Source organism: Kogia breviceps, chromosome 11, assembly GCF_026419965.1.
Source record: "Kogia breviceps isolate mKogBre1 chromosome 11, mKogBre1 haplotype 1, whole genome shotgun sequence".
Classification (NCBI taxonomy): Eukaryota; Metazoa; Chordata; class Mammalia; order Artiodactyla; family Physeteridae; genus Kogia; species Kogia breviceps.
Genome location: NC_081320.1, coordinates 45,199,085 through 45,214,133, shown reverse-complemented (window position 1 = coordinate 45,214,133; position 15,049 = coordinate 45,199,085). Strand labels below are relative to the sequence as shown.

The following is a 15,049-nucleotide window of genomic DNA, read 5'->3' as shown; positions in this document are numbered from 1 at the left end:
TACCAAATTTTGCTGAGATTTATACTTGTGGAACCAAGGCATGAAATACCAAATTTTGCTGAGATTATACTTGTGGAACCAAGGCATGAAATCCCAAGAAGAGCCTGAATCCTCCACACCATCTTGATACCCAGTTGGCCCACGGAAATCTTCAGGGGCTAGAATTGCATTTGAGTTAGGATTTAATTGAGTCAAATATCTGGGACATTTCACATCCACTGACTTCTAAAACATGGATATTTCAACTCTTTGACTATAGTTAGTCAGCAATTGTGTGTTAAAAGCAATTTTAAAAAAAGACCAAACAATTCACAGCAGAGTTCACTGGAATCTTTCCCAGTAATACTTATATATGGGCTAGGAAGGAGTTTTTATTTCCACCCTGGGGCTTTAGTAACAATGGCTGGGTGAGCCATTACTAAAGAGAACATTGGGGCTCCATAGCTGGGATTTTAAGATCAGTAATTCTTAAACAGGTTGGCATGATAAATGAGCTATTTTACACATTATAAGGTGGAGAGAAGCTGCCACTTCCCCACCCAACACCCTACTTCTCCTGGCTGTGACCAGCAGTCCACTTAGGTCCTCCGGGTTGAAAAGAAGCCAAGGTCTGAACATGGACACACCATCCTGGGTTGATTATTCTGGGAGTAGCTACTAGATCAGATTCCAAACCAGAAAATCAGTTTACAAGGCAAAGTGTGGGTAAGACATGCACATTTTAACAGAAAGTCCAAACAAAATTAAAGACCCAGCATATCTTTCCCCATGAGAGAAGGGCAGGAGTCTGGTTCAAGTTTTAGTGGGTAGTTTCCAGATCCCCCATGGATGAAGTAGTTAAGAGTTCAGAGTTCGGAGTCCATCTGTGGTCAGTGGGTGGTGGTGAGGCAGGGGAGAGGACCATGGCACCAGTCAGGCAAGCTCCTTGCTCCTGGGGACGTCCAGCATGCTCACCTCCATGCTAAAACCAGAAGCAGGTGCCACGGGACTCTTTCCTTCTCTAAGAGGTGATTTGATCTTGGGGTAGGACGCAACGTGCATGTGTGGGTTAAGAAGCTCAGTCATGAGGACTATAGAAGGATTCCAAGGTGCAGGTCTACATAACCCCATATTCCTCTGCCACTTTCGTAGCTGAGGCCCCTTGGGGTCCCATGGTAACCCAAGAAAAGATAAAACCAGTTTTGTTCCCAGAATCTTAGAAGGTTATGTTTACCCTCAGTGCTTGAGGGAATAGGCTATGTACATCTCAAGCGTGTCACAAAGACGGTATATTTTGGTCCAGGCTTATATAATTGTGTAAAGAATGGTCATGTGTAAATATGAAACAACAAACCTCAACAGTAACAGGACAATTATTAGTAGAGCTGGGATGGGAGAAGCGAACCTGTCAATATCTCCTTCCCTCTCATTTTATCTTAAGGACCTCATTTTATTTTCTTCCTGAGAAAATAGAGCACCTGTCAATTGGCAAGAAAGTGTTCCAGATAGCTTTAGACTTTTCTGAACACTCCAGGATATTTCTTGGATCTTTCCCTATATCTAGCAGCAAGAAATCAGATGAATACCAATATTGTCTAAATTTTACATGTCAGTCAGACAAAAGAATAGTGAAAATGAAATGTTTTAAGCCAAAAGAAAATGTAAATTAACATTGGGTGACCCTTTTTAATAACTAAAGGAACGCAAATGATTTGTGGCCAATCCTTAAAAACAAAGAAATAAACTCAAAAAGGATTTACTCGAAACCCCTGCTCCTTTAGCAGACAGCCAAAAACAGACCCCCAACTCTAGTTCAAGTCCCTGTTTCATCTATACTTTGCCTCCCCTCCCAGTTTAATTCCCTCACTACAGGACTTCTCTACCGATGGGAAAATCAAACATGGAACAGAGGAGCTGTGGAGATTCCTCTCTAATCATAGGTGTCTTACCCTACCCCTCAGGAACCAAAATTTCACATAGTACTTGTTCGGGTGATATGGACCAAAACACAGCCTTGTATTTCAGAAGTGGGCACAGACAATCAGTGTTCAAGGAAATCTCTTGATTCCAGTGGAAAGGAGTTATAGAATTATAACTGGTCTAGCAGTCACATAGTGCCTCTTCTGAAGCACATATACAGCATTGGGCCAGATCTGCCAGACCCTCACTAGGATCCCCAGGACCAGAGCATCTACCCCAGAGCTGAAGCAGAGGAGCCAGGACCAGTCTTTGAGATTTGAAACGTACAACGGAAGCTTGTCCAGGAGGATGGCTGCGATTCTAATAAAAGGCTTTTCAAAGCTTTAAAAGCACAGGGCTGGGATATGCTGTTCTGGTGCGCTTTGGGGAGATCCCCAGCTCGCATTAAGCTCAGACATCTACTGTTGATGATTAGGTAGGCCCATTTACCAAGGAGCTGTGCTCTAGAATCCTTGACCCATCTGGGAAGGCTCCTCAGGTCCACATAGGATCACAGGAATTGGCTGGAGCCTGAGTCTCAGGCCCAGGATGTTCATCCAAATGAGACCGGAAGAGGTGCTGTCCAGCTGGCAAAAGACCAGGAGGCATCCATGAGCAGTAGAGGCTTCTCCCCATGCTCTTCTTCCTTCCATCCAACAGACAGGTAGATGCTGGAGAGGCAAATATCCTTAAGACCCTCACAAGGGGAGCTGGAAACTAAAGTGATTGCAACCCAGTATCAGAGGATGGTGACTGAGATGTACACGGTGCCCTGAGAGCCTGGGGCAGGAGCAATGAGCCCCACCTTTGTTGGTCAAAGGCAACAGGCAGAGACCAAGTTGCGTCTTACAGAATGAGTTTGCCAGTGTGTGTCCCAAGCAGGTGGAATGTATAAAGGCTGAGAAACTGGAATAGAAAAGTTTATTGGAAAAGGTTTATTTATTTATTTACTTATTTATTTTCGGCACGCCGGCCTCTCACTGTCGTGGCCTCTCCCGTTGCGGAGCACAGGCTCCGACGCGCAGGCTCAGCGGCCATGGCTCACGGGCCCAGTCGCTGCTTGGCATGTGGGATCTTCCCGGACCGGGGCACGAACCCGCGTCCCCTGCATCGGCAGGCGGACTCTCAACCACTGCGCCACCAGGGAAGCCCGGAAAAGGTTTATTTTTTATAAAAGAGCCCCTGCCCCCTTCTCTCCCTTATCTCTTTCCCCATCTCCCCAACTCCTCACCCCTCTACCCTGTCGGCTTTATGCTGCTGCCCCCTGAAACTGCTTGCTCTTCCCCAAACGATTGTTTCAAAAAGCTTTTCTATATTTATCAGAAGAGTTGAATGTTTTTTCAAATGCTGACTTAACCATCCTTCAGGGGGTTGCCTGTTCTGATCCTTTGTCTATTTTTCTATCGTTTGCCTTGTTAATATTTACTTGTAGCAACTATTTACATATCCTGGACAGTAATCTTTTGCCTTTTTTATTTGTTGCAGACATCTTCTCTCACTCCTTTTCTTTCTTATTTTTTTAATTTTTGTTTTATTTGGCCGTGTCGGGTCCTAGTTGCGGCATGCAGGATCTTTCATTGTGGCTGCGTGGGCTTCTCTCTAGTGGCAGTGCACTAGAGAGGCTCAGTTGCCCCGCGGCATGTTAGTTCCCCCATGAGGGATCGAACCCATGTCCCCTGTACTGGAAGGCGGATTCTTAAGCACTGGGCCACCAGGGAAGTCCCTCTCACTCTCTTCTTGTCTTTGTTTATGGTATCTTTTGTCATCCAGAATTTTAGACCCTTCGGATAGTCAAAATTATTCTTTTCGGAAAAAACAATTCCTACTTTTTGTATCTGGTTGAAGAAACCCTTCACTAACATGATGACATAAAAATCTCCTTCTATAATTCACTCAATGGATTGAAAGTTGTGTTTTTCCCATTAGGTTTTAATACATCCAGGGTGACATTTGGTATGAGATAGTGATCTGATTGGTTGTTTCTAACTATAAATCCCTTGTCACAGCATCACTTATGGAAGGGTTCATTCTCCCTCCCCAGTTTGAATCACCACTTTCACTGTATAGAGAGACCTCACATACATCGAGATGTGGGCTCTCCATTTTACTCCATTCCTTCTACTGTTCTGTATCATACACATAGGGCCACTATATGGGTAGGGAAAACTTTCCAACTTTGTTCTTTTTCATTATTGCCTTGATTACTTTTAGAACTGTAATCTTCATTTCATTTTTGGAGTCAGTTTTTGAGTTTAACAAAACTTCCTTTCAGAATTTTTCCTAGAATTGAAGTTATAGATTAACTTGAGGAACATGAGATATCCTTATGATACGGAATCTTTCAGCACATGACCATAACATATTGTATCACTTCTGCTCAGATCAGACATATCATTTCTGGATATGGGGCAGAAGAAAATAAATTTTCCTCATAGAGATGGAATACACTCAACCAGGATGAGAATTCCTAAAGATATTGCATCATGAAAAGGAAGGCCTAAAGTCTACTTTGCCCAAATTCATCTTAAATATCTATAAAATAATCTGAAACAAAGACAAAATAATAGTAACTCTCTAGAAGTTAAAATTAAGATAAATGAGTGCATAAAAAATAAAAGTAATCTGAAAACAGTGGAAAATGTTTGCAGTACAAAATATTAGAGTCAAAGGAGCAAACTCTAACCTCAAGAATTATTAGAATGACAGGCAGAAATGCAAGACTCAGCTGAAACAGATCCTTAAGTGAAAGGAAAGAACATCAAAGCTACAGAAGAGTGGGTTAGAATAGAAAAACTTACTGTGAAGTCAATGCAACAGACTGAAGTACGAGCAGTATGAAAAATACTTAGAAGCTGAACTGAAGCAGTAGTAAGTCGTATCAGTGAAACAGAAGTCAACCTTGGGAAATAAAGAAGCCCCCTTCCAAATCTAAAATGCTATGATCCCATCTGTCTTAGAGAAAGTTTCCCTCTTTTTTCAGTAAAGTTTCCCCCTTTTTATTAAAGAAAGGCTGTATCATTTTTCTTCTTTTATTTATTAGTATGACTAGTTACATTGGATATCCTTAAATGTTGAACTATCAATACATTCCTGAAATAAATACCAATTAATTAATTAGTATTCTTTTGGATTCCTGCTGGATTCATTTTGCTAATATTTTATTTACAGATTTTTGAATCTGTATTTACCAATGAATTTGGACTCTTCTTTTTTGAGGAGGGGTATTTGTTTATCTTTTTCTATTTGGGCATCTAGTTTGTGCAATTTCATTTAAATGAATTGTAATCATTTTTCTTCTCTAATCAGAGCAATAATTTAAAGAGCACAAAAATAACTGTTTCTTAAAGATTAGAAGCTAAACTGTAAATCTGGTTGGGCCCAGGGTTTTTTGTTTTCTTTTGTTTTGTTTTGTTTTTAGCGTATGAGTGTGTGGAATGGGGTGGGAAGGAGTAGGAGGTGGAGTGAAGGGAGTTCTTTACCAAAATTTCTCAGAATTCTAACATTAAGTCTAAGCATCCTTTTAAATAATTTCCAAAGTTATGGAAATTTCAGATAATGAGCTCAGTTAGAGGATAGGTCAAAAGTAAAATAATAGACTATATGACACAAGGTAAAGACAAATGAACACCTGATTAAGTCACATCTGTTTTATTTTCCTAGATCAGGAAGTGTGCTGCACCACTGGAATGAAATCTATTACTTCGTGGAACAGTTGGCTCATAAATTCATCAGGTGAGAAACATAATGAGTAGTTCTCTATCATGAGTAAAACCAGCCTGTTTGCTGTTCTACTAATTAATAACACTTTGGAGATGCTTTTTGACAAAGATAGACTCTCAGATCTTATTACAGAGACTTGACTTTGTTTTCATCTTTGCCACATATTAGAATAACTTTTGGCTTCGTGTTTTCAAGAGGACCCTGATTTGGTTATAAGACCAACACTTTAACTTTCTCCCTCTCTTGTCAAATAATATCCTTCTAGAAGGATCGTTAACATTTTCTTTCACGGTGCATCATGCTGGGGCAATTGGCTTATTCTGGCTGGACCCATGTGTAGAGGTGTAAGGTAACCAACTCATCCCAGTTTGCCCAGGACTTTCTCAGTTTTAGCACTGAAAGTTTCACATCTTGGGAACTCTCCTCAGTCCTGGGCAAACCGCCATGGTTGGCCAGCCTGGTTATATGCCTTATCAGGTAGAATCCTCTGAACATTCTTGACACCACTTTCCAAGGAAGGACAATGCAGTTTTGAACATTGTCACTATACACATTGCAGGGGCCTTGGAGGTCCTACTTTCCAATAAGTATAGACACCCACTAGTAAAAGAAAGGAGGTCATTTCACCCTCCTTGTGTGCAAACTCCAAAGGACAACACAACTGTGATAGCATTAACGGATATGCTTGAAGCCAGTTGTCAAGGTCTTTGGTGAAATTCTTCTGATCATTGTAAATTTGAAAGCAGCTCCAACCCTGCTTGATGGCCTCTGTAGAGTCTTCCAGCTGATGTGAGTAACCATATACTTCCTCTTTGAATATGTTTGTTTTTTAAATCTCAGAAGACAAGTTGTCCTCTGAAACCAGGGTCATGACAAATGTGTTCCCTGCAAATTCACTTACTGGTCTCAACACGTACCCACCTGCTTGATTGGAGGGAGAGGGTTAAGAGGTGTCCTCTCTGTCATGCCCAAAATTGGAAACTACAGCAGGAAGCATCTACACCCAGATGAAGGGAGAAAACAGAGGCTGGGAGACAGGTGGGAAAAGTAGAGGAAAAGAAGAGAAGCAAATACATGGATGGTATTAAAAGAAAAGTTAAGAGAATTGTACAAGCTTAGAATTGAAAGGAACAACTTCCCAAGCTATCCTCCAAGGCATTCACTAACCCCCAACTTGAATAGCTCTGGTGAGAAACTGCTGTCTTTTGAGGCAAACAACCCAATAGTTGGATAATTCCAGTTTCCATAAGAGTCTTTTTTGTCATTGACCCATAATGCCCTTTCCGACATTCTCATCCATCTGGAGTGATATAAAACAAATCTGCCACCAGACACTTGAGAGTATCTGCTATGTCTCTCTTTTCTCTAATGATTTTCTGTTCCCTCTAAAGCAGAGGAGTCTCCTGGAAAAGGCTCTGAAGTTAGGCAGATGTGGATTTTCATGCAAGCTCCATTGGGCAACCGTAGCAATTTACTTACCTTGGTTGAACCCTAGTTTGCATGTGAAAATTATACGAGAAAATGTGTGCAAAGCAACTAGCCCAGCACGTGACTAAGAGTGAGCATGCGACACTTCTCTTCCCCAGTTCCTTTAGAAACTCCAGACACTTTGCTATTTTAGATTCAAAGACATGAGAGGTAGGAGTTGGGGGAACTAAGAGAGCACTTAATCCAGTCCTCTTCGTTTTATAGACAAAGAAACTGAGGACCAGAGTAGTTAACATGGCTTAATCTAGACCACGAGGCACTTTCCTTTAATTGTCTCCTCTGGCCCTCTTTGGCTATGGACCCTCCTCAAAGTGTGGCACCAAGATACTACTGCCTCTCAGACTCCAAGAGGAGGGTCTGTCTTTTGTTGCCTGCTTCAGCCCCAGGGCCTATAGTAGTGCCTGACACACGATACCTGCTCAATCAGTAATATAACTTTTCACCATTTTCTTGAAGCCCCCAACCTGAACCTCACACCCATCACTCTCAGCAAAGAACTTCACCTCCTATATCACCAAGTGCCCAGAGAACAGCAAGCAAGGGATTACCTCCTGTTCCAATCTTCCTCTTAAAAATGGATGCATGCCCTTCCCATCGTCTCTGAGATTCAAGTATCCCTCCTATTTAAAGCCTGTCCTTCCATTTTAGTTCATTTTCCCCCATTGTCTCCAATATCCCCCAGGTCTTTGTTTCTCTCTTGTATTTTTCTCTACCTTTCCTGTGGCTCCATTTCCACTATCAATAGACATAACCTCATCTGAAAAAAAACAATGAATTTCCTGATCTTGTCTTCCTATAGATGCCACCTTAATCTTTACCAGTTTCTCACTCAAATATCTTTAAAGACTCACCATCTCCATATCCTTACTTCTCATTCATTCTTTAACCCACTCCCATCTGGCCTTCATCCCCACCCTGGACCTGCTTGCTCTCACCAAATTCCCTAAGTGATGCCCTAAAGGACAAATCCATCGAGAGCCATGCAGTGCTTGCTCTGCTGGATGGAGGAGCTTCACTGGATTCAGATTTATCTCTCCTTAAAATTCTCTCCTCCGCTGGCTTCTGGCTCTCCTTTCATCCCCTGCCCGGAGCCAGGCCTTTAAATGTTGGTTTTGGTTCTGGTTTGGCTCCCTTCCCTTCTCCCTGCTGATACTCTGAACAATTTTACTCACACCAGTATGCTGAGAACTCCCAAATTATATCTCCAGCCCAGATTCATATACCAATTACCCCTTGGAGACCTACATTTCCTGCATTTCAAATTCATTCTTTCCAGAGCTTAACTCTATATAAGGGAGGCAGTATAACATGGTGGCTAAGAGCCCAAGTTCTAGAATCAGAATGCTTGGTTTTAAGCCCTAGGTCTACCACTCTCCCACTGTGTGACTTTGGGAAAATTATTTTAGTTTCCTTTCGTGGAAAATAGGAATAATAATAGTAAAGTTCTAAAGATCTCATAAAGTTGTCACAAGTTTAATGAAATAATACATGCAAATCACTTACAGTAGTGCTTGGCATGTAGTAAGTACTTGATAAGATTGGCCATTATTATATTATCATGATAATTATGATTTTTATTATCATTTCTGATGTGGTGTCCTCCTGGCCCAGCACTAGTGAGGTAGTAAAAGGCAGCATGGTGCCATGGACAGGGAACCCAGGTCTTTTTCAAAAGGCCAATTTCAATTCACCAGGTGTTGCTTGGGCTCCTGCCAAGTATTACACACCACGCTAAAGGGTTTCCGAAGATGCATCAGACAAACGGTAATGGATGTAGACTTTATCTTGGATGCATTAGGAGCCATTGGAGGTTTGATAGCAGATGAGTGACAAGATCTGATTTATATTTTAGGAAAATAATCCTGGAAGCAGTGTGAGGAATGAATTGGAGCAAGGAATGATGATAGGCAAGGTCACCAGCTAGGAAACAATGACTATTGTCAGGAAAAGGGGGAAGGTTTGGGGAAACATTTTAGGAAGTGGGAAATATAAGATTTGGGGCCAGGTCAGGTATGGGAGGTTACTGCATCATGAAGAAATAGGTTGATGCTATGAAGCGTGAACCATCTGGCTACTTAGAGAGAGCCCCAAAGGATGGCATTCCACTGGTGAATCCGCTGTAGTCTGACAGTCTATCTTGCAGACTGAAAAACATGTTTGTCCTCAGCTGAGAGTTCATCTATCTCTCAGAGTATGGATTTCACATTGGCAAAGCTCCCAAGTACGCCATATAAAAACCATGCCGATGTACTCATTAATCATGAAAAGTTTAACTACCAAGTAGAATAGATAGTCTTGTGGCCCATCAGCACATGCTTTCCTTATAGGGTAACCTCCTTGGGAAGCCAAATAGAAATTAAAAGTTGATGGTGATCCTACTTTCAGAGTGAAATGAACTGTATAATCTTAACGGCTAATGGCATCAAGCTGCCATTGCCTGAGACACCCTGGTCAGTAGAGGATACACCAGACTACAGTGGAGGCACTATCAAATGTTGTCTGTTGGGATCCTGATTTTTATAGACAGCATGCAAACCAGTCTTCTAGGGGCACACTTCCGACAGAGCAGGGGAAAGTGATGAATCTTAACTTTCTTACATGTGACCCACACTCACTGAGTGGTGGTCAAATCAGAAGGAGCCTCCAGGAGGACAAAGTGGGTCTTCTGTTTGGTCCACAGCTTCAAGTCAGCTGCTGGCTGACTACTTGCAACACCAGCTGTGAAGGTGCCCTTTGGGTTGAAGGTTGGCAGCTCTGGCAGCCGTAATATAAAGAGAAGAAGAGCGGGGAAGCCTGGAAGGGAATGGCATTCCACAGTCTCTCTTTCTGCCCTAATAGAATTGCTTTTCCTTTCCAGTCCACAGCTAAGAATGTCCTTTATTGTCTTCTCTACTCAAGGAACAACCCTAATGAAGCTAACAGAAGACAGGTAAGGATGTTCCCCATCCCTATCATTACAAAACCCATCTTTTCTTGAGTGGTTCTGATATTTGTGCCCCACTGCCAGCTTTGACCTGGCAGTGATTTTAATTGAATAGTTCTCTTTTGACTTATGCCTTGAACTTTGTGCATTGACCCATCTGTTAATTTACTCTGTGATAACTTTGATAGAACTTGCTTATGTCACTGAAATTTTATAAATGACCAAATCACGTTAAGGTAAATCTTACCTTTGATTGGTGACTCAGTCTGCTAACTTGGAGCAAAATGTTAGCAAACCAAATTCTTGAGGGAATATATTTTCTTTTATTTAAATTAGATTTATTTTGTGGATTAAGTGTTCAGAGATACAATAAGTGTGCTATGAGAGAAGTAAGAACTTGAAATATTATCATCCATAATGACTAAGGCAGCGGATAGAAAGGAAGGGTTTATGGCACTACAAAATTAAAAGAAATTTGAATCAGGTATGGGAAAATGTTGTTGACAGAAAAGGATTAGTTAGGCCTAGCTTAACAAAAACATTAGTTGGGGTTTTACACTTGCAGATGAAAATTAGCAGTAACAGAGACACGTCATTTATTCAGGGTTAGGATGGTATATTGGAGATGACACTTTTCCTGAGTTAATGATGCTTTGTCCACTTTTTTAAAAGTGGTATGGTCCACACGAGAGAGGCCCCAGGGCGGGGCACACGTGGGCCTATTGGCCGACTTATGTGGACATGTTGGGGAAAGGAAGGGAAGAATGGCACGTACAGGGAGGGCAGGAAGACTTTATTCTGTGCGATTCTTCTAGAAATGAGAATAGGACTAACAGGATGGAGTAAGGTTTTCTGGAATTGGCGCTCACACAGCACATATGAGCTAGTCCCCATTTTTTCCATGTCTTTGTTCCCCATCTGTAACAAAAAGAGAACTCTGTACCATACGGAAGTTTTCAAATCCTGTTACTCCTTCAGCAGTATCTATTATATGCACGCATGCCATGTGAGATGCACTGAAACCCCATTTTAAAAACAAGGGTTTCTTATTCCTTATTAACAGAAGGAGAAACTGAGGGCTTGTCATGTTCCTAAGGATACCAAGCAGAATCCACTCTAGATGCAGGCTGCACATTCTTACCACTCCACCTGCTGTTAAACAGAGACTCAGGAAGCCCAAGAAGCCTGTGTGACTTCCCTTCAGTATTGGCCAAGGATTTTTTTTTTAAGATCCTCTATACACACATTTACTTGCTACTGAAAACTGAAACAGAACATCAAATATTTTTTTTTACAATTCAACACTCTGTTCTAACAATGCTCTGGCCAAGCCACCCAATGTTTTCTTTACATTCCTTCCACACAAGTTAATTGGTTTCAAATTCTAGATATTGGGTTTCTTCTTACAGTGGACTTCAGGCTCATAAAACAGGCAATACCTGAGACCTATTAGTGCTTCTTTGTGTCAAATCAAAGTGGAATTAAAGTATATTCAAGTCATTCAGATGCAAGCTACATAGATTCCTTATAAGTTACCTGCATTAAGGTAGAAAAGAGATGCAAGAAAAAAGACATCACAGAACTTATAATACAGCTTATCAAAATATTGGTACACAATCTTTTCCAAGCTGCTTCATAATGATCCTAAAATTGTCAGCAAGAAAAATTTGTACAAGAATAAGGTTTATGGCCCATCCATCTGTGTGTCATAATTTCTGTAATATTTATTGTCATAATTTTCTCATAATTATCCTCATATGGATCTCTATGAAACGGGTAATAACGACAGCTATATCTAAATCTTTTCACTCTTGATCGAGTTTCAATGTCCTTCTACCGTGGTTCTCTTTGCGAGTCAGACAGAGGAAGTCTGACTATTTTTAATATACTGAATCATCCTTTCCATCCTTTCTCTCCGAGCAGTTAACAAAGTCCTCACCCCTCTCCTATAGGGTCAAGGATTTTAAGAAGCTCGGAGACAATGTCTCTAGCCTATGGACTACATGCAAGACTCCTAATCTCTCTCAGTCTTTATATATGATAATACCTCAGTCATAATTTGCAGAGATGACTTTTCTTCAGAGAAAACTCCTCTCTCACCCATTCTTCACATCCTCCTACAACCCAAGGCTGCCTAGTGCTGCTTCATGCTGACTCCACTCGCTCTGCGCCTAAGCGTTTGGCAAGAGACCAAGTTCACGCATCCCCTGTGGATATTTTGTGTGTTACTGCTCACAGCCTCTGGGAAGCTGGAGAGGTGGAGGGAAGTCACAGATTTATAAACACTAGTAGAACATCACGTCTTTCAGACCCATTTTGGTTATGCTAGTTCAAAATAGTCATCTGAATCCTACTTTGAATCTAGTTTTTTGTACCTTAACTTCACTACTCCCAGTATCCCATGCCGAGGAGAAGACTCGGATTGAAATCTCTACTTTGCTGGGAGCAGCATTTAATAATTAAGGGATGAATATGCATCAAACAACAGCCAGAAATACCTTGCTAAAGGCTGAATGATTTGGGATGAGCAGATGCAAACTGTGATATATAGAATGGATAAACAACAAGGTCCTACTGTATAGCACATGGAACTATGTTCAATATCCTGTGCCGGGCTTCCCTGGTGGTGCAGTGGTTGGGAGTCCGCCTGCCGATGCAGCGGACGCGGGTTCGTGCCCCGGTCCGGGAAGATCCCACATGCCGCGGAGCGGCTGGGCCCGTGAGCCATGGCCGCTGAGCCTGCGCGTCCGGAGCCTGTGCTCCGCAACGGGAGAGGCCACAGCACTGAGAGGCCCGCATACAGCAAAAAAAAAAAAAAAAAAAAAAAAATCCTGTGATAAACCATAATGGAAAAGAATATGAAAAGAATGTGTGTATATATATATATATATATATATATATATATATATATATATATATATATATGGCTGAATGAGTTTCATGTGGTGACTGCTTGACCTAATCTGTGGGTCAGCTGGCAAAGCATCATCATGGTTCTCTGACCCATCCCCAACCTTGTCAGCCTGTGGAAAGACGCAGGCAAGCCAGCTCTCTCTAAAATAGTTTCTCATGAGATTGTTGTAAAGAATTAGACTTTCAGAACTTCCAACCTACTACTGTTTCTGAAATATATGACTTTCAGTGGTTTAGTTGGTCACAGGAATTTTTATATGTTTTTCTATGTCTCATTTGATCTTCATAATATCCCTATAAGACAGTAAAAGATGCATTATTTTACCCATGTAGTAACTGAGGAGACTTAAAGAATTTTTAAAATCTCGTTCAAAAACAAGACATGAATTAGCAGAGACTCTCATTTCAACAAGAGCAAAAGATTTGGAGCATATCAAAAGTACATTTGCGGGCTTCCCTGTTGGCGCTGTGGTTGAGAGTCCGCCTGCCGATGCAGGGGACACGGGTTCGTGTCCCGGTCCGGGAAGATCCCACATGCCGCGGAGCGGCTAGGCCCGTGAGCCATGGCCGCTGAGCCTGTATGTCCGGAGCCTGCGCTCCGCAACGGGAGAGGCCACAACAGTGAGAGGCCCGCGTAACGCCAAAAAAAAAAAAAAAAAAGTACATTTGCATTCAGTTCTCGGGATCAGATCCACACAGGGGAAACCATGGGAAGGTTGAAGAAACAGAATGGAAATAATTACGTTGTGTTGAGATGTAGTAGAGGAATTATAATTAGACTAATGATACCTCTGCCAGTTGTGTCTTTTATCTGCTAAGCACTTTACATAGCATTTATTTATTCCCATATAACCATTATTACTTCAATTTCTAATGTGGTCTTTGTAGTCATTTGATTTATTGTTTCATATATAAAGTGTCATTTTTCACTAACTGCTGTCAAGATTTTTTTCTCTATCTTTAGTGTGTCTGGCACACTTTTTTTTTTCTGTTTGGTTTTTGAGTTTATCCTCTTTGGGCTTTGCTGAGCTTCTTGAATCTAGAAATTTATGTCTTTCACCAAATTGTGTGGATCTGTGGGCATTATTTTTCAAATAATTTTTCTGCACTGATCATTTTCCCCTCTCCTTCTGAGACCCCAGTGACACACATGTTAGACCGTTTGATGTTATTCCACATGTCCCTGAAGTTCTGTTCAATTTTTTTTTTTGCAATTTTCTTTCTGTTCTTTATACCAGATCGTTTCTATTGTTCTGTCTTCATGTTAACTGACTCTTTTCCTCTGTCATCTCCATTTTGCTGTTTAGCTCATCTACTGAATTTCTTATTACAGATATTGTGTTTTTCAGTCCTAAATATCTACCTGGTTCTTTTTAAAATTTTTATTTTTCTGCTGAGAACGTCTATCTTTCCATTTAATTCAAGTGTGTTACCTTTACCTCCTAGATTATAGTTATTATAACTCCTATTATATAATAACTTCAGTTATTATAACTGATAATTCCAATAGCTCAGGATTGGCATCTTAATTGTCTGCTCTCCTGAGAATGGGTCACATTTTCTAGGTGATTTGTATGTCAAGCAATTTTAGATTATATTCTAAAAGTTGTTAATATCATGTTGTTGAGACTCTGAGTTGTATTCAAATCCTATAGAGAATGTTGATTTGTTTGTTTGTTTGCTTTAGTAGGCAATCACCCTGGCTAGGTTCAGATCACAGGTTCTATCTTGTCTTTTGTGGTTTTGATTTTGGTTCAGTTTTCAAAGTCTTTGCTAAGCTGCTTTGGGTGTCTCCTGCAGGTATGCAGTTCAGAGATGAGCCTGGGAGTTATACAGCTTCATACACAGAAGTAGAGGGATCCCCTTCACCAGCTCTCTCCTCTCCAGGATTCCCCACACACTGATTTTCTCAATGAGACCCCTGCCCTCCAAGTCTTCTAGCAAGAAAAATGGGGTTTCTCTTGGAGTTTTGGTCACCACATTGCTGCATGCAGTTTTGTACTGAGGCCACCCCTGGGGCAAAGCCAGGAGTCATAAGAGAGAAATAGAAATGGGATTTCCTCCACA

The 15,049-nt window shown here is 41.2% G+C and overlaps 1 protein-coding gene across 1 annotated transcript in view; it reads left to right on the top strand.

Moving 5' to 3' along the window:
- ANTXR1 (ANTXR cell adhesion molecule 1) overlaps positions 1 to 15,049 on the top strand; it is a 246,853-nt gene that overhangs the window by 20,937 nt on the left and 210,867 nt on the right. Inside the window, exons 2-3 of the mRNA XM_059079800.2 lie at positions 5,599 to 5,670; positions 10,004 to 10,075. Coding sequence (XP_058935783.1) covers positions 5,599 to 5,670; positions 10,004 to 10,075 — 144 coding nt within the window. The remainder of the gene's footprint in view (positions 1 to 5,598; positions 5,671 to 10,003; positions 10,076 to 15,049) is intronic.